Source organism: Electrona antarctica (assembly GCF_951216825.1).
Source record: "Electrona antarctica genome assembly, chromosome: 11".
Classification (NCBI taxonomy): Eukaryota; Metazoa; Chordata; class Actinopteri; order Myctophiformes; family Myctophidae; genus Electrona; species Electrona antarctica.
In genome coordinates this window covers 13,302,905-13,330,472 of record NC_136792.1, presented here as the reverse complement: position 1 = coordinate 13,330,472, position 27,568 = coordinate 13,302,905, and the positions used below count along the sequence as shown (strand labels likewise).

The following is a 27,568-nucleotide window of genomic DNA, read 5'->3' as shown; positions in this document are numbered from 1 at the left end:
GTAGTGTACTGAAAGTACTGCAAATGTGAAATAAAGTAAAAGAAAAATAGAAATCCTCAAAATTGCACATAAGTACAGTACTTGAGTAAATGTACTGGGATACTTTACACCACTGTCTGAGATGGACAGACCAGCAGAGGACGGAGGAGTATTAGGAACAGAATTGGTGCTCTCCTTGGTTGTCAGTGGCAACTGTTACTATGGGGGAAAACAGCCTAGCCTTGAGCTGCACAGCACGTTTACATACGCTAATCACAGAGACAACGTATCTACCTGATCTAACCTCCTGCAATAATACCTACATTTACACACTTCAGTACAATTTCGAGGCACCTTTACTTTCGTTGAGTATGTCCATTTTTCAATGCTTTATATACTTCTCTACTCCACTACACCTCAGAGGCAAACATTGTGCTTTATTCCACTTTTTATTTTATGCCTTATAGTTATTACCGTCGTACCATGGACATTTAGATTATTTATACAAAACATGCGTTAACTATAATTAAGCCCTGTTTTTTGCTTCAGCTATTCGAAAAATAGCCGAAACTGATACATTTTTAAAAGATTTCATATTTTTAATGTGGCACAGATATATGATGCCAGAAATTTTCAATGCAGGCCTCTTGTAATACTATACATTAGTATTGCTACTGCTTTTACTTAATTAAAATAATCTCTGCACTTCTTCCACCACTGTCTAACCCCGGCCTCCACCCACCCAGCCCTTTGTCAGGAGGGTACATTGGGTGCCTGCGGTGAGCTTTTATCAAATGATGGAGAAAATAGCTGCCCTACAACGCCTCTCTGATTGAAATCTGAACCCAATGGACATGTAACTGAACTGGCCTAAAGGGCAGTGGGCAGTCAGTGCAACACAGATGGAACAAACAGTTACATGGCATGCTATTTAGCTAAAACATTAAGACCTGCAGGTCGATTCTACAAATGGCTTCTAAAGCAGTAATTCTCAGACTTTTTCATAATTCAAAATGATTCATTCCTTTTTTTTTTATCCCACAATTTTGCAACCCACTTTTTTCACCCAGTGTCAATTATCTAATCTAACCTCATGCTTCCTTCTATGCATGAGGAGTCCAAGCTGCTTCTTTTCACCTGACAGGGGGGAGTTTCACCAGCCGGACGTAGTGCGTGGAAGGAACACGTTATTCTGACCAGTTCCTTTCCCCTCCATCAGGCGTCCCGGCTGGCCAGGGGGAGGTAGTTTAGAGACCAGGATTACTGCATGTTTTTGTGAGGGTACCTACTACCTACCCTAGGGGGCACGGGGAGAACATGCAAACTCCACACAGAAAGGCCCTTTCGCCAACCCCACCTCGGGTATGGGTACTGATGATGCGGAGGAGAGAACACGCCACCAGCACCCACAGCGTCCCCAGCGGGAATCGAACCCAGGACCTTCTAGCTGTGAGGCGACAGCACTACCGACTGTGCCACCGTGCCCCTAAAATTATTCATTCCTAACATGTTTCAAACACTTTCAAGATTTTTTTTAAAACTGGACTTGGCTTGTACTTGGACTGCTTTTGTCCCGTCTACACCAAATGTCTTTGACATGTGTGCGTGTGCGTGTGTGTGTGTGCGTGACTGCATGCGAGTGTGCATGTGTGTGTGTACGTCGACTACTCATCCACTCTTTGTTGAAAACAGGCTTGACAGATGGCTTAGTCAGAAGAGCTCATATCAGCTGAGCTCTTTCAGTCAAGATAGTCATTTGAGTTTTCTGCATACCCTATACATGTATACAGTACATGTTGCTATGAAACGTCAAGAACCAGCCTGTATACGCACATCGACAGTGAGGTCATGGGTTAAAAATAGAACTGTAGTCTAACCCATTAAAACAGCAAAGCAGCTCATTTTAGATTAGCTATATAATTACAAAATAAGGCTTTCAAGATTTTTCTAAAATAGCAGATACAAGCGATTTTTGAGAACCACTGTTAAAACAAAATGATCTAAATCCTAAGAAATCTGGTTGTTCAAGTTAAATTGATGTGTTGATGTTATTATGGTATTTACCATAGGCAATATTGACCATTGAGCATTCACGAGGACTTGGTTTCAATAAATGAGCCCAGTACATTTTACTGGGTTCAAACTGACAAAATGTGTTTTTATTAGGCAGATAGTTAAAACGGGTGCTATGACAAGTTGACAACGGGTATTATTAGGTTCCCAAGTTGCATTCCCATTGAGCATTCACGAGGACTTGGTTTCAATAAATGAGCCCAGTACATTTTACTGGGTTCAAACTGACAAAATGTGTTTTTATTCATTATGATCGGTTTGAAAAGTAGAAATATAGGCCTCCTTCTTATAGCTGCCTCCTTTCAATAAAAGCCTGGTATCAAAATCGGTTGAGACAAATAAAAGCCCCGGCTTCTAAAAGGGGATTTATGGTATAAAGAAAGGATACCCCGTTTTACAGAGCAAGACTTGACCAATTCACTTTAATCCATTGTGTTTCTGTTCTGTTCTGTGAAATGTTGACCTGGGCTGTTCATCTGAAGGGTTTTCAGCACCTTTCAGAGGCCCCTTATGTTCCTGTAGTAGTGGGGCACAGGCTGTACCTTTGGGGGATACAATGACGAGAACAGCAGTGATCAGATTGGTGTGCACTAGACTAGAGACTTATGGATGGAGTTTTTTGTCACCCGCAAACGCACTGAAAGCTGGCTATAGGCGGGGCTAGCGCCTAACCCCTAGATGATAAGAGCGCCCCTCACTTCACACGGGTGTGATTTTTATCCTCAATTCCGTGGTACGCACAGACTAGCCTCACGTTGCGATACTAATATACCACTGCGCTACCTGGGGGCAATATGCAGTGCAGGCAGATGAAGTTTGCCATGGTTGCGCCAGGCTAGGTGTCAACCATAGCCTGGATACCATAGGAGTAATAAAAGGATAGAGACCGAACCGGAGCGTTAGCCCCGCCCCCCGCTATTCATTTCAATAGAAGTTGCTCAGTGGCGTTTTGAAGCACCCGGAAGACTGCCGGAAGCGGAAGTTTAGCCTAGCCTAGCCCGGACCTCAAATTTGAGGTCCGGGCTTACGCACGTGACGTCATGAACGTCCGTCCTCCTCCATGAAAGTGCTGCAATTCCACATTTCGCCAGTACGTAGTGGCAGCTTCAACGTTGGATAGCCTTACTGGGGTATGGTGTCAACATGGGGACCTAAGCGTGGATTGGAGGAGGTAATTAAATCACCTCAGGGATGCATGGAGAGTCTCTTTTCTAGCAGATAGAAAGCTGACTCTCTAAAACACACACACACACACACACACACACACACACACACACACACACACACACACACACACACACACACACACACACACACACACACACACACACACACACACACACACACTCATTCCCTATAGTTCAATTATGGGCGAGGGTCTATTTTTATTTTATTGATTCGTGGTTAGTACGAGTCGAGTCACCACCAGCTGAGCTTACGTCACTAACCCCACTTGACTTTTCTTTAATCAGTACAGGGACAGTTTGTGATTTGGTCAGTGGTTTTGTTCCTAATGACATAATTATGGATGTGTGCTGTATCATCACTGTTTAGCAGAAAGCGTGTATCCTACTATAAATGCGCCACGTCTCTGCGTGCGTGTGTGTACGGTTGTAATACACGTAACTCGAGAACCGTTTGCCCCACCGACTTCAACTTCGACACACGCGTTCCACACCCCCGCAGGGAGTGCAGTGGCCGGTATCCAGTCGGTCTGAGTCGGACCCACGGTTCTCCAGAACCACCACAAAAGGCTCTGGTCAGGCTCTGCCAGTGGGTGTAATGAGCTAAAGTCCCCTCACCTGTGCAATTTCCAGCCTCTGCCTCAGCCAATTGATTGCCATGGCAACCCCACACCTGCAAATTGATTACTTAACCACTCCACTTTTCACAGTCAGTTTGCACTCTTCAGACACAGGCAGACTGGCAGATACAGAGATCTCCATGTGGGACACAGGCAGATAGTTAAAACGGTTGCTATGACAAGTTGACAACGGGTATTATTAGGTTCCCAAGTTGCATCGTTCTTAAGTAGGCCGACGGGCACATACAGGTCTAGTTTGTTGAAAATAGCTGATCTACAAGCTCACATGTCGTAGATCATCTATTTCCAAATAGCAGTAGTGTATTGGGCCTCTATAGGGCTGAAGTGGAAATATGTATTATAGGTCTAATCCTAATCTAGTAGAACAAAAACGTTTTCAAAAAAACAAACAAAAAAAAGCCTCTGAGATGTGGAGTAGAAGTAACGGAAATACTCCGGTAGTACCTCAAAATCGTACTTAAGTACAGTACTTGAGTACATGTGCATGGTTACTTTACACCACTGTGTTGCTTGTGTGCTTGTTTGTTTGTGTAGGTTATTTATGAATGTGTCTGAGCCAGGGTGCTCTTTTCAAACGGAACAAAGACTGCAGATCAAAAACAGGCTGATCTTCTCATGTCATATGCATCTGTTCAGACACACGTATGCCTGATTGTCACACCCTTGGCTGATCAGGGACCAATTTCAGGATAAAAGCGATACAAAAACCTGCACATTTTCATGATAAAAGAGGTCGATCCAGCTGGACACCTGAAAGGAGCACGTGTGTGTGTGTGTGTGTGTGTGTGTGTGTGTGTGACTGTGTGCGTGTGCGTGTGCGTGTGCGCGTGCGTGTGCGCGTGTGCGTGCGTGTGTTTGTGTGTTTGTGTGCGCATGCGTCCGTGGCCAATGCCCATTGACGTTTTCCCTTTGTATTCCTGGAGGCTGAAACCTTGAGAGGCAAATGTGCCAATCAAAAAACAGCGCTTTTCTGACGTTCCAAAATCATATCATGCCAACAATGAAAGAAACACACAAAAAAAAAAGCCAGTCGCTACAAGTTGTAATAAAAGATCGATACCAAATGAACTATTCCACGATGTACTTGAAGAAACTTCGGATTCATTAGGCTTTTATTGGGTATAGGTATTATTATGCTATATATATTATTTTGGGTAATTCTGGTTCCGGCCTGATGACTACAGACTACAACATGACGTAAATTCTTTCCGGTCTCAATCTCCGGTTTACTTAATTAATGTATCTGCGTGAAGTGGGCGGACACATTCACAACGTGAACACAGCTCCTAAACCATTCTTTAGCAATTAGCTCCATGGTCACTGAACTAAATATTGACTATATCTGAAGAGTCCATCTGCAGTCTGATGACACATACTGTAGAGGGCTCTGTCACCATATTAAGATGTTCTAAACTGAGATTCTATAGCCTGTGTGAATATAACGCGAAATCATTTTACATATATTAAATATATATTAAAAATGAAATAAAATGTGTGTTCCAATGCTCAATATCATTTTCCATAACTGTCTTGTTTGATGGGGGCTGATTTGGGAATCATGACATTTTCAGATTTCAGATTTATTGAAGGGATAGCCCCTTGAGATGCAGCATCTCATTTTAGATGGGGACCCGTAAGTTCGTAACATACAAACAAGATACATAAGACGTACAGTACACAGATACAGACAATATACAAATACATACTGTACATACATAAATACAGACAGCTTGCTCAGCCTCTCCCACCCACCCCAGTGACCCCACCAACCACCACATCATCAGCTGTTAAGCAACAGAGGAATGAAAGTGCAAATACATTCGTGGATGTGCTATAACTAAAGCATAAACTTAGGTGAGCCAAGATGTAAATGAAGGGAAGTCCTAGCTAAAGCAACTGAAGGATGAAATCGATCTAAGAGATAGAGGAAGATTATTCCAATGAAATGGGGCTTATAACAGAAAGACCTATAACCTTGTTGAAGAGTTTTGGTATTTTAAAGTAAGGGTATTGTAGATGTCTAAGTGGATATGATGAAGTAGACTGGGCCAAGTACTGCTTCAGGCAGGGAGGACACTGCAGCCAATTGAACATGAAGCAGTGATGACTGATGAGTATCATATGAACATCTCAATACAAACCTGCACAGGGAGTTATATAAGACATTAAGGGGCTTGTGGTGATCTGGTACACAACATCGTCGTAATCTATAATAGGAAGTAGCACTTGAGAGATTATTATTTTCCTAACATCAAATGAGAAGCAGTTAATTGAACGGTAGAGTGAGCTCAGGCAACCATATGTTTTTTTTTAACAATGTAGTCTATGTGTGGTTTGAGTGTGCGTGTGCGTGTGGTTTAAAGGTAAGCTCTGGGTCGATCCATACTCCAAGGTATTTAAATGAGTCAACTTTCTCAAGCTGAGTGCCATTTGAGAACTGTAGGTGCTGCCACACTATCGAAAGAGCCGCGCACGTTCTCGGCTGCGCGCAGCTTAAATTCTGAGTTTTTAGACAGCTGGTGGATGGAAAAGAAGCTCCACCTCCGCGGACTTTTTGCGCGACGGCCAGATTCCCGGAAACGCTCTCCTCCGCGCAAAAAGTCCGCGGAGGTGGAGCTTCTTTTCCATCCACCAGCTGTCTAAAAACTCGGAATTTAAGCTGCGCAGAGCTTAAGAAGTGCGTGGCTGTCGACCGTTTTGCGCTTAGGTGTGGAAAGGGCTAGTGCGTACTTCAAGAGAGCTTGCACAAATTTTGCCATCTAGCCTATTTCACAGTCAGGTCATTCACAATTGACACCATGCTTTTCTTATATAAAGACAAGTTTGATTGACAACCAGCTGTAACAATGCCAAAACGTTGTGCAGCTAATAATAAAACATCTGTCAGAAGCAAACCACTCCCACTTATTAGACCATTCGTAGGATTTGTGTGGCCTACCATATTTCGCCTGGTGGCTCCAATTGGAATTGACTATCTTCCTAAATTAACAATTTTGTGAACCACAACAGGTGCGCGCTTGGCTAACACAAATGCATGTGTAGCAAAGTGGGAGAGGAGAGGGGAGAGGGGGGGCGTGGGGCAAAGTATAGAGAGAGAGATAGAGAGAGAGGGAGAGAGAGAGACAGAGAGAGAAAGAGAGAGAGAGAGAGAGAGAGAGAGAGAGAGAGAGAGCAGCAAAACACTCACCACTACTGCAACCATGATTGAAAGAGCAGTAGCCTAGTCTCCATCCATATTGCATGGTACACTAACGTTGGAAAAAGGAGCGATCCTAAAAAGCAATCCATTCATTTAGCACAGCTTTGATTTCCCCTAGTAAGCAATCCGCACCCCAAGGTTTAAAAAAAGACTCACTGAATAATAACAGAAGAGACAGTAGTGTACTACTCAATACACCTATATAGCCTATGTTTTATTTTGAAGTTCATACTGTCAAGGTCCTTTCTTTCACTCTGCAGTTGGCAAAGAAAAAAATGAAATCCATTCCATTCTCAATAAACAAATTAATGAATGAATGCATAAGTTTGTGCAACGCAGGGCAAAATGATTGAACCAAACCCTTAATACATAGCCTAGGCCTACTATTTAACTCAAGCCAATAAACTAGGACAGGTGGGTCTGGATCAGGTGGGTTGTGCTAAGGTGAAACGAGTTGGGCTCGCCCCCAATAATAGGTCAGTATATTACTGTTGAGTATGCTAAATACAACAATACAACATACAAGACAATAACGGAAATCTAACTTCTGGAAATTTTCAAGATGGCTCCCAGTTTATAGGCATTTTAGGGCACTGCGGTCGCTATCTTTAAAATGCCTTTCCAGAACTTAGATTTTCCTACATTTTTAGTATATGTTATTTAGCATACCCAATAGTAACAGAATCCATTGAAATCTATCCTATCCATTTTGGGGGGTTTCAACCATATACTGATTTAGCTAGGATTCATTGCAAACAGACCACTAGGGGTCTGTTTGCCTTTTTAAGTAGGCTATAGGCTACCCATACAAACACCATGCCAAAAATCAAAAACTTGTCACCACGTTGCACAATTTTCACAAATTCCCTCCCAGCTATAAGAACATTATGATTTTACTCTACTACATTATAATTGGACACCTCGTTACTGAAATCAAATCAGAATATAATTGCAAGTCACTGATCATCTGTTGCAACATGATATTGGATTACCCACACTGTTCATATTCACAACAGGCCCTCTCATCAAGACAATAATGCCTGCTGCCCATTGTTATTATGCTGATGTGTAAAATGTTTAAAGTGGTTAATGTTGACGCTATTAAAGATGGAGTGCCACAATTTTTGTATTTTTCCAGTTTTGCATGTGTCTATGGGGTGACAGTACTTCATTAGACACCCTGGAGTCGTTTTTATGTGCAATGGTGTATTAACTTTGTATTTAGGGTTTCTTCCTGGAGGCTGAACCCTTGACAGTCAAACGGGCCAATGAAATAAACAGTAATATAGTGACATCACACTATCAGCCCCTCCCCTAAACCCTCCCCCTTTATCATACAACTACAGCTGTGGGTGCGGCTTCAGTTCAGGTGGTTCACCACCCATCACCACCAGGCAAACCAGGCATACTTAATGAACTGGTGGGGGTGCCCACATAAAAACAACATTTTAACAAATACTGTACACTTTTTTGAAAAAAAATATACCTCCTTATATAACAATAAGACCTGATGATCATGTTTTAGGGTGGAAAAAAATCACGGCACTCCATCTTTAAGCAATTTTGCTGCGGGGACCCCCTGGAACCCCCTCCAGACCCACAGTGGTCTCTAGGATGCCAGTATAGCCAGAAACGCCACTGCTGAGAACCATTCAAAAACTAGAAAAAGTGCTCCTCGGAGCAGCTAGAGGTCGAGAACGTGTTCTCTTCCCTTAATTGCGGTATGGTCATATTGGACATAAATGAGGTTTCCACCTAACAGAGACCATATACAGTGACGGTTTAGGCGGTTAATCTACATGCAATGGGTAATTGTGTGTGTTGATAGACTATATATACAGTGTGTCACTCTCCTCTTATGAGCACTGCACATGAGTCATCCACATTGGCTTTACACTTCACTGGTTCTTATTGATATGCCTTTTTCCAGTATAGGCCTAGGCCTATGTTCTAAATGTTTATTTAGTTATTTGTAGACTTGGATTTGTATTACAAAACACACACATCATTGTGTGTGGAATTATATTTGAGTGATGTGTCCTCCTGGGCTAATTGAACAAGTGTCACATGAACAATGTCACAAACATAATAATAGGCCTAGTCTGCCAATTTCTATTTCTGTGGAGTGGAGGTAAAACCTTTCTTGGCCACACTGTCTATTGAAACATTTAAAGAAATGTGTTGGTGACACCTAATGGACAAACTAGGAACAACCCTCAAAGTCATTAAAAAAACCAAGAGCAGGTTTCTGTTGGTACGTGTCAAGGCAGATGGCGGCTGAATAACAAAACATTATGCTTTTTACTTTTTTATTTTTAATGACTATTTTTAGGTTATCCAATGCCATTTATATTGAATAGTTAACACACAAAAGTAACAGACACATTGAACATTTTGAATCTGGAATCTCTCTTGAATTATTTACATAATTTACAAGCATACACTGTATATCTATAGCAGTCAAACAATGTGTGTGTGTGTGTGTGTGTGTGTGTGTGTGTGTGTGTGTGTGTGTGTGTGTGTGTGTGTGTGTGTGTGTGTGCGTGCGTGCGCGTGTGTTTGTGTAACCCAGGCCTAGGCATTATTTACCTGTCTCAATGACTGACATAAATGTTGGTGCAAAGATATAATATAAATAAATGTACACCAAAAGACAGCAAAAATATTTTACACATGGTATCTTTAGAAATATTATATTCTGATATATGACAGTGTATTGAATTGAATGAACAATGACTGTATATCTATCTTTTTAACATCTCCCGGATATCCAGGTGAAACATCTATAGCATCTTGTGGATCATGTCCATCATCTTAATGCCAAAATGTAACAAAGTAACACCTTAAAAAAAACAGTGGTTTACAAACTTTCTGTTGGCAAGGCACATACAAGTCAAAATTCACAATTAAGGCATGACTTTGTTCAAAGCAAAAATATCTGATCTGCAAGCTCACAACACAAGTTCATCATGACACGTTGTGAGCTTGTAGATCGGCAATTTTCTCCATTTTTGAAAATGTGTGAGAAAAACAAAACAATAGGCCTACTTTTGTTTTTGCCCATAATGACATGCCCAAAATAAGGATGCCAGATTGAAAGTATACATATATATATAGTTAGGGTATGTAATTTGCATCTATATTGGGAAACAAGTGCGCATAATACTGATAGGCTATAGTAAATCAAAGAAACAAATATATTCATTGTACAATACGTATTGCAACAATAATGTGTTTTTGTCACAATATTTTAAGGCACATCATTCTGGACACCAATGTGCCTCGGCACCCCATTTGGGAACCGTGCACTCTATACTGGTTACTAGAAGTTCAGTCACACGAGAGAGACTCGGAGTAGAACCGCTGCTCCTTTGCCTGGAAAGGAGTCAGCTGAGGTGGTTCGGGCATCTGGTTAGGATGCCTCTCGGGCGCCTCCCTAGGGAGGTCCTCGACGCACGTCCCACTGGGGGGCAGGCCAAGGCGCAGTTGGAGGAAATACATCGACTCACTGGCCTTGGAACGTCTCGGAATCCCCCAGGAGGAAGTCACTAATGTTGCTCTGGAGAGGGAAGTCTGGAGTACTCTGGTGGAGCTGTTGCCCCCGCGACCCGACTACGGAAAAGCGGTTGAAGATGGATGGATGGAGGATGATGAGGAGAAACATGAGGTCTGATCACTGTGGAACGGGTGAATGGCGCTGGTGGTCAGACAGTTCCAGGCCTTCCGCCTCCTCCACAGGCAGGTGGTGGTGGCTGGTGGGGATACCTACGGGAGGCCTGTACTTCCTTATGGGGGTGAAGCCATGTTGGGATGGCGGCGACAACTCCCCAGGAGGCAACTGGACCGGGGAGCGGACTGGGCGCAGGGGAGGAGCCGGGGGCCGCAGTGGGAGGGGATGTGCCAGGGGAGAGGGCACGGGGCTGCGGTTGTAGCGGCGCGGGGTGGTCCACACCGGCCTTTCCAGCGTGCCACCCGAGCAGGAGGAGGAGGAGCGGGGATGGGAGACGATGTAGGGTCTGCTCATTTCTGACTGCAGGCTCACTGGACTGCCGGGCCGCTCTTCAAACCTCTCTAGAGTTTCCTGCAACAGGAGAATGAGGAGATTGATTAACATGGTGGAAATGTACACCGTCCACAATGGTCAAAAGGTGCACGCACATCTACAAACTGCAACGGGTGCAGGATCCAAAAAATAATTGAGAAAGGAGAGAGGAGATCCGCACACCGTTTTAAAAGCTCCCAAAATAATTTATTGACAACAGAGTGGACAAAAAAATACAACGTTTCGGCCTCACTGGAGTATACCTGACGAAGATAAAGCCTGCATGCATGTGTGTGAAAGAGAGTGGCAGTAGGCCTATAGAAAATGTCACTTACATCTTCATTGAGAACATATAGAGGCATGGGACTCCTTCGGCCGAGAGTTGTTGGTTTAGGAACAACATCGACTGTGAACATGAATAGATTTGGTTTAGTATTTGTATTGGCTATATGCAGAGTACAGGGCCACATGGTGGCCACAGTGGTTAAATGTCTGAAAATACACATTAACATGAATCTGTCCCACTATACCAGAATCAGTATAGTGTTGTCGACGTGGTGTCTGGTTGCTAGGATCAAGCTTACCAGCACTCCACTTGCCTCCCAACCAACCCCAGACTATTCATAAGTGCCTTGGGTCTTCTAGGCTTATTATCGCCCTCAATGTCTTCATATATTGTACAGTTAATATAAAACGCATTATTCAGGCACATTTCAGCCAGATCTTTTGCCCATTAGGACCACTCAACGTCATCAAACAATTGTTTTTTCATTTTTTCCGTGGCAATAGAAAAAACCAGCCGCAGATTCAATCTATGAAAAAGTTGAATCTACAACACAATTTTATACATTATGTATTGGGGGTCCCTGCTTCATCACTTTCTCAGCTAAGGGGTCCTTGACCTGAAATACCTCGAAGACCCCTGGGTATAAATGTAGCTCACCATCGTGGCCACTGTCACTCTGTTCCACGTAGACGGGGGCTCTAGGAGGGGGAACAGGCTGGTTCTTCTTTCTGCCAAAAAATATAAACATTCTTGAAAAACTGGAGATGACGTCACTTTTTTTGTTACGCTGATTGTCTGAAGGGGTTGTCTGTCAACGCTGTACTCCCGCAGCCAACCATGCATTAGCAGGCTCCAGACTACAAATTAATGGAAATGCGGTTTCAAGGGGAGTGGTTATCTCTTATCTCCGACGTCATTCATCAGGAGTGGATAGAGTGGATCATATAATTCATGCAGTCATATAATTGGGAGATCTAAAGGTCAGAGGTCCTTCAGTTCTTGACCGTTCCCATGACCATCTACCATATTGCCAGATTTCGTCGAAAGCGACGGCACAGAACTGCCAGACCTGCAAAAAGTGGCGGAAGAAAAAACTGTAGAAAAACAATAGCGGCCTTCGCACCTTCAGGGCCATAATAATAATAATACATAAAAACATACATACGACAACATACTGTAGCCTGATAACTTTAGGCTGATACTTTGTGATGTAATTTACTCTGTAGCTATGGGGGGAGAAAACTGGTCATTGTGTGTGCACAAACTTAATTATGTGCATCTGTAGCTGTGTGAAAAGAGTGAGACAGGACTCATTAAGATTCTAATCACGTCCTGAAGTCCAGCAACAGTTGAACCACAGAAAGGGAGTAGAGAGAGAGAGAGAGAGAGAGAGAGAGAGAGAGAGAGAGAGATTGGATATAGGCTAGCTATAGAGTACTTACTTGGATGGCTTCCAGCAGGCACACACAGTCACTAAGGTGATGAGTAGGAATATGCCCCCGGTGGACAAGATAATGTACAGCGAGCTACGTCCTAAACCAGAGAGAGACAGGGGTCAGGGGTGAGTGTGTGTGTGTGTGTGTGTGTGTGTGTGTGTGTGTGTGTGTGTGTGTGTGTGTGTGTGTGTGTGTGTGTGTGTGTGTGTGTGTGTGTGTGTGTGTGTGTGCGTGAGTGTGTGTGTGTGTGTGTGTGTGTGTGTGCGTGCGTATTTTCATGTATCAAAATTTACTTAGAAAAGTGTTGGTATCCAAATGTACTTAAAGTAACAAAAGTAAAAGTACTCATTGTGTACAGTACAAGCTCACAACACGCCGCAGAGCTTGTAGATCAACTGTTTTCAAATTGGGAGTGAGGCTGCAGTCAGAACTGCAGCCTCACTCCCAATCTTCCGCCGTAGTCTGAAAACCCACCTCTTCAGACTCCACCATGGCCCGTAGCACTTGCCCTAGCCTAGCCCCTTAGATAGCACATTATGTAGACTTAGATAGTATTTTAAACAGACTTATAGCTTGTTACGTAGACAGCTCTAGAATTGCACTTCATGTAGTCATAGCACTTTATAGTACATATGTATAATATATTATATAGTATAGTATAGTATGTATAGTTTACATAGATACTCCACTGTTACGTTCTTAGTCTACGCATGATTCATGATAACTACGTTTTATATATGTGATGTATGCCATGCTTTTGTTATTGCTTAATGTAAGTCGCTCTGGATTAAGAGCGTCTGCTAAATGCCTAAATTGTAAATTGTAAATTGTGTGCGTGCGTATTTTCATGTATCAAAATTTACTTAGAAAAGTGTTGGTATCCAAATGTACTTAAAGTAACAAAAGTAAAAGTACTCATTGTGTACAGTACAAGCTCACAACACGCCGCAGAGCTTGTAGATCAACTGTTTTCAAATTGTCAAAGCATATACTGTAGGGCTCGGTCTGAAGAGGTTTTGTAATAATAATCAAAATCTACAAAGTAACTATAACTCAAGTTTTCAAATAATTATAGTGGCGTAAAAGTACAATATGAGATGTGGTGGAGTAGAAGTAAATGTATTGAAAATTGGAAGTACTCTAAGGCCTCACTCAGACCTTTACAACAGATTGCTGTATGCTTGTTGTATACAAAGGGTGTGACACAGCTTGCCCCAATGCATTTCCAATGGGAGTCACATGGTCTGACACAACACTTGTGTTGTATGAGGGCGAGGGGCGCAGTCGAAACACAGCCGAAAGCCATACAACAGCTTGTAGTCCAAAATGTAGTCCTCAAACCATGTGACTTCCATTGGAAATGCATTGGGGCGGCCATGACACTCACAGCATTCATACAACAAGCATGCAGAAATGCTGCAAAGGTCTGAGTGAGGCCTAAGTGGAAGTACAGTAAAAATAAATACCTCAAAATTACACTTAAAAGTACACAGTACTTGTGTAAATGCACTTTGATACTTTCCACCACTGCTGCCAACACTCTGTGAACAACAGACCCATGCAGAGTGCAGTCACATGTCTTACTTCTGCTCTGTGCTGCATGAAGAACTCTGTCTTAAGATAGTGAAACCTTGCGATGCTTTCCGCTCTTATCAAAGAGGTACAGTTTACCTATAAAGGTCGAAGCATGAACCCTCATCAACTAACAACACGATAAATAGCTACGTAGTGTGCAAATAAACTAGGATACCTGGTAAACATCACATCAGGGTCTAGCATCTGTCTCAAAAACATGCTATATAAATAGCATATTGACATTTGTGGTCAAGAAAAACTAATCAAAACAACTGGAACAGTTTATGAGCCTATACAAAAAGGTCCTCACAAGTATACCGTTTCTATGTCTGCACAAACAAACCCCCAAGAATTTAAAAAAGACGCCCCACACATTTCTTAGTCAAGTAGCCAAGTTCATGCTCATGCCAAAAAGACTTTGGCAACCAGCACAACCTCTCACCTTCCTCATCCATTTCAATAAAAAAATACATTTTAATTGGTGAAGTGGCCTAAAATAAAACCAAGGTCTATACCTGCTTTTATTGCCTGCGGTATGACACCTTTTCTCAGGTGGACATAGTGTTTAATACCAACTGTCCAGCAAAGATATTGAGTTAATTTAGGGACTGGAATAGCTCTGGTCCATATAGCCTTACTGCTTCTATGATTCTGCCCTGCAGCAAGGCTATGCTACTTTCGCTTTTAAATCTCACATGGAACTCAGACCAGCCTCTCCTCTTTAGCGTAAATAAAAATAACGTTTTTGCTACTCACCAAAACAAAGGTGGGTTGTGTCATTAGAAAGCCTACTTTCCTTAGTGGGAGCACTCTGAGCCCCCCACCACACGTATAAACGGTACCTTTTGGCCAAAAAGGGATTTTGTTTCCACCGGAAAAAAATAGCCTACTTTTAGTTACTCCAATGCGCCCTCTACTGATATTGCCCAGATAATTGCCTCATAGAGAATATCTTTCCTCCGGTGCCAAAAAGTACCGTTTATACGTGTGGTGGGGGGCTCAGAGTGCGTCCACTAAGGAAAGTAGGCTTTCTAATGACACAACCCGTCTTTGTATTGGTGAGTAGGTCAAACGTTCTTGAGATTTCCACTAAAGAGGAGAGGCTGGTCTGAGTTCCATGTGAGATTTAACAGCAAAAGTAGCAGAGCCTTACTCCAGCAGTATGGCTATGGACCAGAGCTAGGACTGGAAGTCCAGAAGGGCAGGAGCTCAATTAGTAACACCTTGAGATTGTGCAAAACATTGCTTTTACGTCATAGGCCTACATGTAACATGGCTTTCTTTACCCTACACTTTATTCTCCCAAAGTATACGATCCTTGTCACTGCCAACCCCTTCTTGTTGTGTTTTGGAGGGTGTAGACTAGACAACCACATGTCCCATATGGTACACATGGAGTCACCAGCAGCTTGTTTTCAGCTGACAGTAAGGAGTAGTGTATCTCATCCACACACTATTCCCAGTTCCACTCTACTGAACAGTCACCTCACCTGAACTAACCCAACCTGCAGGAGTTGGAGACAGAGACCGTGCTCCCCTGCTGGCTTGCCACCCACACAGACACATGTGCTTGGTAGAGCGCCCGGCCATGGAGGGATCCTACACCAGTCTCCACGGTGGTGGGCAGATACTTTGACGCTCTGGGTTATTTTGGATTTTCATTTGTTGTAAACAAAGCCATTCTCAAACATGTTTAGACCAAGGACTCCCAAAATGATACTGTGTGTATGAAATAAGAATTCTCCTTGTAGGCAGGGAGACAACACTGCTGTTGACAGTGAAAAGAAAACTTGTAGCCCGATTAAACTTAATAATTTAGACGACTTGGAAACCCCTCTAGGATATCTGGCCCTGGAGGTTCCAACTGAAGAATTTGTAAACAGCATTGTTGGAGAAGCAGGCAAACTTCAGTGTGTGTCTCTCTCACTCTCTCTCTCTCTCTCTCTCTCTCTCTCTCTCTCTCTCTCAGATCTATACAATCTATACCCGTGTAGTGAGTTTTTATTTATTTTAATAGAAAATCATCGGACATCATCATACATCATCTCATTGTGTGCTCACGTACGCACGCACGCACGCACGCACGCACGCACGCACGCACGCACGCACGCACGCACGCACACACGCACGCACGCACGCACACACGCACGCACACACACACACACACACACTAAAAGCTGGACATAGGAGGGGCCCCCCTCAGAAATAGGCAAACTGCAGCTTGTAGATTGGCTATTCTCAAAAACCTCATGGGGTGAAAAAGGCTCCAAATGTTTAAACTGATTTTCAAGCTATATTAACCAATCTTGCTGGGGGCCACCTGTGTAACCTCCCCTCACTTTGACAACCACTGTCATACTGTGGCAGTAGCATCACAGCGCCACCTAACTGTAGACGGTGAGATGGACGGGCGCGCTCTTCGTGCTGCTGATGGGGTTGTCCACGGTGCACGCGTACACGTCATCGTCCGACATGAGGACGCGCGTGATGGTCAGGACCTTCTGGTCATGTGACAGCAGCAGGCGTGTGTCATTGGCCAGCACCTTGCCCCCCTTCAGCCAGGCGTAGACAGGCTTGGTGCCGTTGCTGTGGAAACAGTGTATGTAGAAGTACTCGCTGTACTCCAGGACGGAGAACGCCATCATCTGCACGTTCGGCTTGGACACTGGAACTGTGGACGACAGAAGGCCAATGAGCAGTGCAAAAAGTATATTATAAAACATACAACTGTGTAACGATTTGCGGGATGTTTGGACAGAATCTGGAGGACTAATATCAAAAACTAATTTTCAAAAGTTGGCCTCCTGGTGGTGCTATAACAGGCCATTTTTGGGGCAGAGGTTCAGTGTGTCCAGGGACCAGGGTCCAGGGAGTGTGTGTGCAAAATTTGGCATCGACCGGGTTAACGGTGCCAGAGATTAGCTGTTCACAGATGGACGGACGGACGGACAGACACCCGGACACACGGACTCACACACACACGGACGGAGTGCAAAACATACTCTCTCCCCATGCTTTCGGCCTGGGGGAGACAATAACATAAATGAAAGCAAGGGCTCGCAACTCGTTTTGTAATGTTCCAGGTTATTCACGAACACAGCAGGCAGGACATACAATGTTTCGACCCGTATCGGTCTTTCTCAAGTACAGTATATACTGTATTATATGATATACTTGAGAAAGACCGATACGGGTCAAAACGTTGTATGTCCTCCTGCCTGCTGTTCGTGAATAAAAGTTACCTGGAGCATTACAAAGTGAGTTGTGACTCTGCGAGCCCTTGCTTTCGTTTAGGAACCCTGGACACTGCCAACAGTCGCCATATACCGTCGACGGAGAGTTCAACGGAGTGCTCCCCAGTGAAGGAGTCGTCGGTGATGGAGATCTCCACCTCGTACGAGCCCTCGTCAGACAGCTGCAGGTGGTGGAGCAGCAGGGAGCCATTCTCGAACACCAGGACGCGGTTGCGGTACTCAGGCCTCAGGTTGCCGATGACGCTGGTGCCGATGGACTGGACCACGGTGACGGGCTTCTCCCGCTCCCTCTTCAGCTGCCACTTGATGACGGGCTGGTCGGCGCTGCGGCTGGAGTAGGTGACGGACAGGAGGGCCTCCCTGCCCACCGTGCCCCTCACCGCCTGGGTCGGGCTCGTCACGTTCACCCCCGACACGGTGCCTGTTGTGGAGCAGTGGTGGGAAAAAGTACCCACATGTTTTACTTATTAAAGTAAAAAGTATCAATACAGAAATACTGAAAGTCCGGAATTCAAAATGTACTTGAGTAAAAGTACAAATTGGCAGTATTGGCATTGAAATGTACTTAAAGTGCCAAAAGTAAAAGTACTCAGTCTCATTGTGCAGAATTTATAGTTTTCAAATGTATAAAAATAGAAGATCTACAAGCTCACTGTGAGCTTGTAGATCGGCTATTTTCAAATGGCGGAAATGTATATAGGGCTGAAGTGGTTAATGTGTTAATTCTACGAATTAACTAATCTCTGAGCACAGTTTTATTTTTCCTTTTTTGCCGATGGGTTCCCAGATTGCAAAGTAACTAAAGTTTTCAAATAATTGTAGTGGAGTAAAAGTACAATATTTATAAAAGTAATGAAAATTACTTAATTTACTGTGATGATATACCCTCTGGGTATGGCAGCCATTTTGCTCTTTACTGTAAAGGTTAGATGCTGGTAGTGATTTATGTTTGTCTAATCACAGCTCCTACAGATTTATGGGGGAACCATTGTGCCCGCATTCTATACTTCAGCTCTGCCTTGACAACCACATGCAATAAATCTGTTCCCTTCACAACATACGGTCGGTAGGTCCATGTAAAGCCTGATTTTTGTCTCCACCAGGCCGAAGGCATGGGGAGAGAGTATGTTTTGCACTCCGTCCGTGTGTGTGTCCGTCCGTCCGTGTGTCCGTCCTTCCTTCCGTCCGTCTGTGTACAGCTAATCTCCGGCACCATTAACCCGGTCGATGCCAAACTTTGCACACACACTCCCTGGATGGCAACGATGAACCTCTGCCCCGCATTTTCCAGAACGGCCTGTTATAGCGCCACCATGAGGCAGCTTTTCACATTTTTACCTAAAACTGCACCGATCTGCGTGAAACGTTGCATGCACACTCCCTAGTGGCCAAGGACAAACCTTTCACCTGCAATTTCCGCATCTGCCTTTTATAGCGCCACCAGGAGGCTGACTTTTGTAAAACACCTTTTTTGATATTACTCCTCCAGATTCTGTCCACAAATCTCACAAATCGTTACACAGTATCTCTATGGTCATGTGCTCAAGTCGGATCTGTCCGATATTTCATATTCCATCCTAATTGGCTATAATTGGCTTTCACAGTTTGCAAGACTGCCCCGTTTTGAACAAAAGCCTCAAATCATGAACGCAGCATACAATTTACGTGAAATCTTTCACACATTTTCTTACTAGGCTGAGGAATATATCCCACCCTTTTCACATTGGCCTGTTATAGCGCCACCAACAGGTTGATTTTTGCAAAACACATTTTTGGAACAAAATGCCTCAAATCATCCAATTGCCATCAAAGGCTCCTAAACATTACTCCTAAACATTTTGCCAAACATCACACACACTCCTATCCTCCTGGTGGAGACCTGTGCCCGGAAGGGCACTTTTTCTAGTTTTATTTTTTGTTGTCGTGTCTCACAAGTGCAGATCTACAAGCTCACAAGTTACAACACATCACAGCACGAGGCTTTGGGAGTGTATACATTGGCTATTTTCAGTGACACTGCATGGCCACTTAAACCCAATTACTATTGAATCTTGCATTTCCCGTCAGTGTGTCACACCAGGCAAGCCCCCATGCAGGCCACCATATATGGTGCTCAGGTCATCGTGACATCACATGACATCAGACCCCATATATGGTGCCCGGCCGCCCAGGTCATCGTGACATCACGTGACAGTATGCGACCTGCTGTCGCAGTTAAGCCCATATATGGAGATCCCTGATGCCATCAATATTGGCCAGGTACTCTACGTCTGACCTCAGATCTCCATATAGATATATGTCAGAACCTGTTCTGACATTCCATATGTTGATCCTTATTCCTTCCCCATCCATCCTTCCTCTTCGATGTCTGCATTTTGACTTATACCTGTCCATTCAAACTCTAGCCGGGCCTGCCCCAAAGTTATTAGTGCAGCCTCACCCGGCAGCTGGTGAAAACTAGAGTTCTCAATATACCCGAAAATTAAGGCCCAGCCCTACCTGGGCCCTCATCAAACCCTGTACAGTGTACACTCAAGAGAATGTCCCCGCTATACCACCCTTAGATCTCCAGGCATTTACAGATTCAAGATTCAATACTTTATTGCCATGTCAACAGAGTTGATTGGAATTTGTTCAGTGCACTAAAAACAGACATATAGACGCATACATATTCACATCACATATTCAGACAGTAGAAAAAGATACAAAAGTACAAACATCATATGAGAGAGACCAATAAATAAGAAGAATGCAAACGTTACAATTCATGAGAGAGACCAATAAATAAGAAGAATGCAATGTTACAGTTCATGGTAAATAAATAGCAATTCCTCGCAGTTCATCGTTATTACAAAGCAGCTACACGCTGTAAAGTGCGAGTGAAAAGAGGGTCAGCATTCAGGAGGCGAACAGCCTTGGGATAAGAGTGCTGTTCTTAAAGCGGGAGGTATTGCACTTTAGAGACCGAAGTCTTTTACCTGAGGGCAGGGGTGCAAAGAGAGAGCTGGCAGGGTGGGAGGGGTCGGCAATCACCTTCTGCATCCTACGCTTGGTGCGAGTGGAGTAGATAGAGGAGACAGATGGGAGGTCGAGGCCAATGATTTTTGATGCTGTGCGTACAGTACCACCCTTTCCAGCTGTTTCCTTTCTAATGGTTGTATTTCCATACCACACTGTGACTGAGAAGACGAGGACACTCTCCACAGTGGCTCTATAGTAGTGAACCAACGCGTCCCCAGTCTATACTGCATGGAGCTGACCTGTTCTGACATTCCATATGTTCATCTGGCCTCATCAAGCCCTGTATATTCAAGACATGCTCCTTATATGGCCAGAATACAGAATTCATTCCATGTTGATCTGACCTCCCCATGCCAAAGCGCCAGCGCTCACCCAGCAGTCTGCCGTCAACGAGGCGGATGCGTGCACACGACCTCGCCTTCATCTCGCTCTCAGGCGTCTTACTGGTATAGTATAGTATAGTATAGTATAGTATAGTATAGTATAGTATAGTATAGTATAGTATAGTATAGTAGCCTATAGTATAGTATAGTATAGTATAGTATAGTATAGTATAGTATAGTATAGTATAGTATAGGAAACTGTTTTATTTAACCTAATCACTAGTCTGTGCTCAGATTATATGCCAGTTTATACTGAATGAACAGGTCGTTATGTTGGGTTGGATGAAGAAGGTCAAAATGTGTGATCTCAATGAAATAGAGAATGCAAAGCGTCCCCTGCTTAGTGCAATTTAGGGAACATCTTACGAGCTAAAGCAGAGCAGAGCCCTTCATGCCACATTGAACTGTATTCCATTTCCATCTGTTGCAGTAAATGGTTACATCTACTTATGACGTGACGTGAGTGTTCCTGACTCAAGTATTATTATAGGTTTCTGCCGAACACACCACAAAGAGCTAATGAGAAGACAGAGAGAGAGAGAGAGAGAGAGAGAGAGAGAGAGAGAGAGAGAGAGAGAGAGAGAGAGAGATTGATTCAGCACTATCCACTGTTCTCTAAATTGTGGCAGTAGCAGGCATGGCATCGCCTCATTGCCGTAGTAACCATTTGGTCCGCCTGACAGGGGTTGCCAGGACGATAAGACAAAGAGCGGGATTGTTTTGGAACTAAGTTTCCTCCCATGAAAGGAGAAAGGGGGAGAGAAAGAGAGAGAGAGAGAGAGAGCACACATACGGGAGGGAGCGAGGGTGGGAGAGAGAGAGGGGGGGAGAGAGAGAGAGACTCTTTGTCATTGGCAGAGCAGCAGTGTCACACAGGCTGCAGTGATTGTGACATGGTGGGAGCAGCAGAGTAAACTGGACGGTTGGTACGGATCATTATGGGATATTACACTGACCCTTACTTATATCAGCACCAATAACACACACTCTGCAGAAAACATGCCTTCACATCAACTAAAAGAGAGTTCTACGTTAATTACATGGTGTGTGTGTGTGTGTGCGTGTGCGTGTGCGTGTGCGTGTGTGTGTGTGTGTGTGTGTGTGTGTGTGTGTGTGTGTGTGTGTGTGTGTGTGTGTTAGAGAGTGTTTGTGTATTGTGTATGTACATGTATATGTGGATATAGATATTGTTGCTGTATAATTAATTTTGTGTAAATTAATGCCCTACTTGATCATACTACAGCGTAACACAATAGTATCAAAAGTAGGCTATATACTATACTATACTATACTATACTATACTATACTATACTATACTATACTATACTATACTATACTAGTAGAAATCTACAAGCGTGAAACGCGGTGTGAAGCGACGAGTTTTGAGCTTGTACTTTTGCTGCTTTTGAATTTGAAACCTGAAGTACCAATTTTGGACATACAGTTAAGTATAGAGCACCGAAGTCTGACGTCATTTTCAGTAGAGGGCGCCAGTCCACAGGTTCATGGATTTTTTTATTTGCATTGAAATCCCCATAGGGCGATTTTAGGTCGCTTCATATAAGAACTGTGTTTGAAAAATAAACCGATCATCACCTTTCTGTCAGGGGAGTGGCTGTGTGTCGTTAATGATGTCCATTAATATTTGATACAGCCAGTTTCTGGAGAAAATTTAATTATGTGGCCGCAAAACCCTTGAAACTACAATGAAAGCAATGTCGCTGCTAATATACGTCACGCCCAGCTGTCAACACATTGCGTTCCTGAGATTCCTCGTTGACGTAAGCTCAGCTGACTCGACTCGTAGTAACCACGAAACATTAAATATCAATAAAATAAAAATAAAACTTAATTAACATGTCAGTTTCTGTTGTGCGACGGGCACCTGCAGCCAGAGACTACCCGGAAATGTAGTCTCTGGGTTGTTTGACTCGTTTCTAACGCTTATTTTGTTACTCTTTGGGTATATTTGTACATTTCCACCTTCAGTCGATGCTTCATATCCATATGAGTGAAAAGGTCGGGATGATCGGTTTATTTTTCAAACACAGTTCTTATATGAAGAGATCTAAAATCCCCCTATGGGGATTTCAATGCAAATAAAAAGTACACAAGCCTGTGGACTGGCGCCATCTACTGACAGTGACGTCAGGACTTAGGTGCTCTATGAGGTTTCCACCCTACAGAGACTCAAGACATGCTCCATATATGGTCAGACCTCATCAAACCCTCTACACTCAAGATACTGCCCCCACTGCCACCCTCTAGATCTCCATATATGGAGTAATGGAGCTGACCTATTCTAACATTCCATATGTTGATCTGTCCTCATCAAACCCTGTACACTCAAGACACGCTCCATACAGTATATGGCCAGTACAGAATTCAGTCCATATGTTGATCTGACCCCCATGCCAAAGCGCCAGCGCTCGCCCAGCAGTCTGCTGTCACCCAGGCGGATGCGTGCACGCGACCTCGCCCTCAGGGTGTCTTACTGGTAATGTTAATGTGAATGGACTCATCATAATATGGGTATAAAAAATCACACCTTTTTAAAAACATTTCATTGAATTGTAGTGACTCGTGACTTGAGTGGATTCGGTGCATGGGGGAAGTGTCCTGAGTAACTTGGTTCAAGACCGAGTCAAAACCAAGTCAAATTAAGGGCGAGACCGAGACAAGACCGAGTCAAATTAAGGGCGAGACCGAGACAAGACAAGACTCGAGGCCGGACTTGAGGCGAGTCAAGGACTTGAGTACTACAACACTACTCATGCTCCCCTTTATAGTACAGTAATAAAGCTCTTCCAGTACAGTACATGTCCACAATAGCGGAGGCCGGTCCAGGCTCCTTTGAGCTCAGGAAGCTGCAAGCTGGAATGTGAATAGAGCAGCTACTGTGAACAAGACTAGACCATGCTACTGCCCAGGGTAGAGTAAGGACAAACACAATCCACACAGCCTATGTAAGGACAAAAACAACCCTATGACTAATACAATGTTAATGTACAGTATAGAATAAAAACAAGGACAGAAATAATCCTACGTTACAGCATAGGGGGTGACAAAAAAAGTAACCACTTAAAACGTATTGTCTCCACCAGGCCGAAGGCATGGGGAGAGGATGTTTTGCACTCCGTCCGTGTGTGTGTGAGTGTGTGAGTACTGTATGTCCGTGTGTCCGTGTGTCCGTCCATCTGTCTGTTACCAGCTAATCTCCGGCACCATTAACCCGGTCGATGCCAAATTTTGCACATACACTCCCTGGATGCCAATGATGAACCTCTGCCCCAAATCTTCCAGAACGGCCTGTTATAGTGCCACCAGGAGGCCGACTTTTGAAAAACATTTCTTTTTATATTAATCCTCCAGATTCTGTCCAAAAATCCCGCAAATCGTTACACAGTATCTCTATAGTCATGTGTTCAATACGGATCTGTCCAATATTTCATATTCCATCGTATTTGACTAACATTGGCTTTCAAAGTTTGCAGGATTGGCCCGTTTTGAACAAAAAGCCTCAAATCATGAACGCAGCGTGCAATTTACGTGAAATCTTTCACAGACTTTCCTACTAGGCTGAGGAATATATCCCACCCTTTTCACATTGGCCTCTTATAGCGCCACCAACAGGTGGATCTTTGCAAAACACATTTTTTTGAACAAAATGCCTCAAATCATCCAATTGCCATCCAAGGCGTAAGAAGAAATGGCACCCTTTTCACATTGGCCTATTATAGTGCCAAAAGGAGGCCACAACCTGACCTGATGGGCCCCCGAGGGGCACTTTATTTAGTTTGAAATGTAGTAGAAATTATGGTTCCACAAGCTTGCTGTGACGCATTGTGAGCTTGAAAGGAATTGTTTGAAAGGATTGTGATTGTGGATTGTGATGCACTAAAGTCAAATCAACGTTGCAGATCGACAAGCTAACAACAATACGTCGTGTTGGCTATTTTCAGCAAAAGCTCCAAACAATAGCAGAAAACTGAAAAGACACTAGCATATTGCCCTGAGAGACTCCACTCAACCATATAGGGTTTAAGTGGTTAAATATGAACGCTATGGGGTGGTGGCATCCCCTGGGACCCCAATGACGCCCCCTGGACTAATACAATACAGCATAATACAGGCCAAAAGAACAACCCTGTGGCCAACACGACCTACAGGTGGCTTAAAGCAAAACAGAAATCATGGGTAATTATCACCTCAATTTACATTTACAATGGTGATTGGTGTGCATTGTGACATGTCCCTAGTGATTAAATACATAAATAATAAATAATAAACACAATAATGTAAGGACAAACAACAACCACACACTTTTACTTTCTCAAACACACTGATCTGTATATGTCCACGGTAAGATCCATAGTTGATTTTATTCTGAAACTGTAAACTTCCTTGATATTTTACCAACACAATATTAATAATAATAGATAATAACAATAACTAGATATTCATAAACCTTTCAATAAGTAGATTTTAGAACATTATTTTGTTCCCCGCCTCCTGTTCTTCTTGCCTTATATGAACAAAATGCAGACTTTGACCTTTTGTTGAATCCATTCATTTCACAGTTTTGCGCTCACCTGTGATGAAGACGAGGAGGGTCAGGACGAGGCCAGAGATCTTGGGCGGCGTATGAATGCGTGTCAGAGTGACCGTGGAGGAAGAGGAGGTCCTCTCTGCCTTCATGTTGAGTGTCTCTTCCACCCAGCGAACATGGTTCATCCAGCCAGCCTCCCACCGCACCACACAGCTCTGTGTCTGAGCGCTTTACACTCTCACTGGCCTTCCCCCGGCCCCACTGAGCCCCGCTCTCTCTCCTCATTGCACCCTAGTCACTCACAGTCAACAACAGCCAACTGTGTGTGCGCGTGTGCGTGTGTGCGTGCATGTGTGTGTGTGCGTGTGCGTGTGTGTGTGTGTTCATCTGAGACAGCAGACCTCTTTCTCTACAACTTTGCCCCTTCCAAAAAAGAAAAAAAAATAGAAAGAAGGAAAAAAAACACACAAAAGATGAGAGATAATAGTTTGTTTTATTGGAATGGTATACAGTGGTGCCCTACAAAGCCAAATGCAATAACGAGAATGATAAGAATCATAAAAAAGCCTTCTTTGTTCGAACAGTGCGATTCAACTATGTTTCTTATGTTTCTTAAGTGATACTGCACTATATATTATATTGTAATATTTGTTCATGAGGTTAAATCCCCCCAAAGTCATTTGAGATTTGACCTTTGAGACAAATAAATAAGTCAATGTGTACAAATTACTTTCGAATGCACTTTCCTCCCCACCCCTCCAACAAAATGTTAAAGAAAGGAACTCATTCCTTTTTTTCTTTTTCTTTTTTTACGAGTTGATTGGCTGGAATTCTGGCTGAAAAGAACAACTCATCAGAACAGTGGTTTTGAAAGGACCCATGCACTTGAAGAACTTAAGATGTCAGAACTTGAAAAAAACAACAACTCTCCCTCCCTCACTCCCTCTTCCATTCGCTCATATGTTCTCCTCCTCCCCTCCTGTGCAAATCCCCACTGGGAGCCTCACAATAAAACAGACCATTTTTCACTTGGCTAGCAGTCCTGCTGGTGACTCTACACACAGTACCAATCCTCAGTGTTAATGTATCGCACATTTTACACAAATGTAACCAATGTACAGTACATGCTGAGACAATTGCACAAAGTGGAGGACACACACACGCATGGCGCATACACTCACACATGCACACGCACGCACGTCTGGAACAGGTTTTATTACTACTACTGAGCAGGGCTGCCAGATGAATAGGCCTACTGAGAAGGAACATCCTTGTCATTCTCAGTCTGCCCTCTTGGTGGCGTAAAAGATGCATCAAACCAGCTTGGAGAAAAAGGCTGTGCCTGCCTATTTTTTTACATCAGCAATGTCAGCATGATGCATGGGAACCACAATCAATACAGGAATCAATTTGATTGGCAGACATCATTTGCATATACCAACTAGAAAATATTGTTCCTGAAGAAACAATGTGGGGGCGCTACAAGCCGAAAGATTGTAGGCTACTATAAATAATAATACAAATGCAGTCCTGGTGGAAAAGGGGCCTTTCATACACTAAAGAAACAGGAGATTGGCTCTTGCACATAATATATGTTGTCAGGAAATACATATTCAATTAGTGGGTCCTTGAAACCTCCTCTGAGAACTAATGACATGTTATGTGACCGACTGTCCATACTACACAAATTAATCGTCTCTGTCGGGTGGATCTGTCCAAAACTGTTACTTTCCAGGATTCGAATTCAAAAGCATCAAAAGCAGCAGATCGAAAGGTTAAAACGTGAGCTACGTTTGATGCTTTTGTGCGACACTGCAGTGTCATCAAGCAGGGCGCTAATTTACGAAAAAACACAAAAAGTTTAAAATATGGAGATAAGAGGTTTCTGCCCCGACAGCAATAGTGTACTGGGTGTGAACTCGTAGGGAGGTGTCGTCAACACAAGC

General features: G+C 43.5%; 1 protein-coding gene across 1 annotated transcript; it reads right to left on the bottom strand.

Annotated features, from left to right (window-relative positions):
• Window positions 1-10,749: 10,749 nt before the first annotated feature.
• On the bottom strand, window positions 10,750-25,771 carry hepacama (hepatic and glial cell adhesion molecule a; the record flags this gene model as incomplete). Its single annotated transcript, XM_079513697.1, has 7 exons — window positions 10,750-11,157; window positions 11,454-11,524; window positions 12,062-12,132; window positions 12,847-12,937; window positions 16,805-17,086; window positions 17,743-18,090; window positions 25,666-25,771. 7 exons carry the CDS (start codon window positions 25,769-25,771, stop codon window positions 10,750-10,752), a joined length of 1,377 nt encoding a protein of 458 aa, XP_079369823.1.
• Between the last annotated feature and the right edge of the window lie 1,797 nt (window positions 25,772-27,568).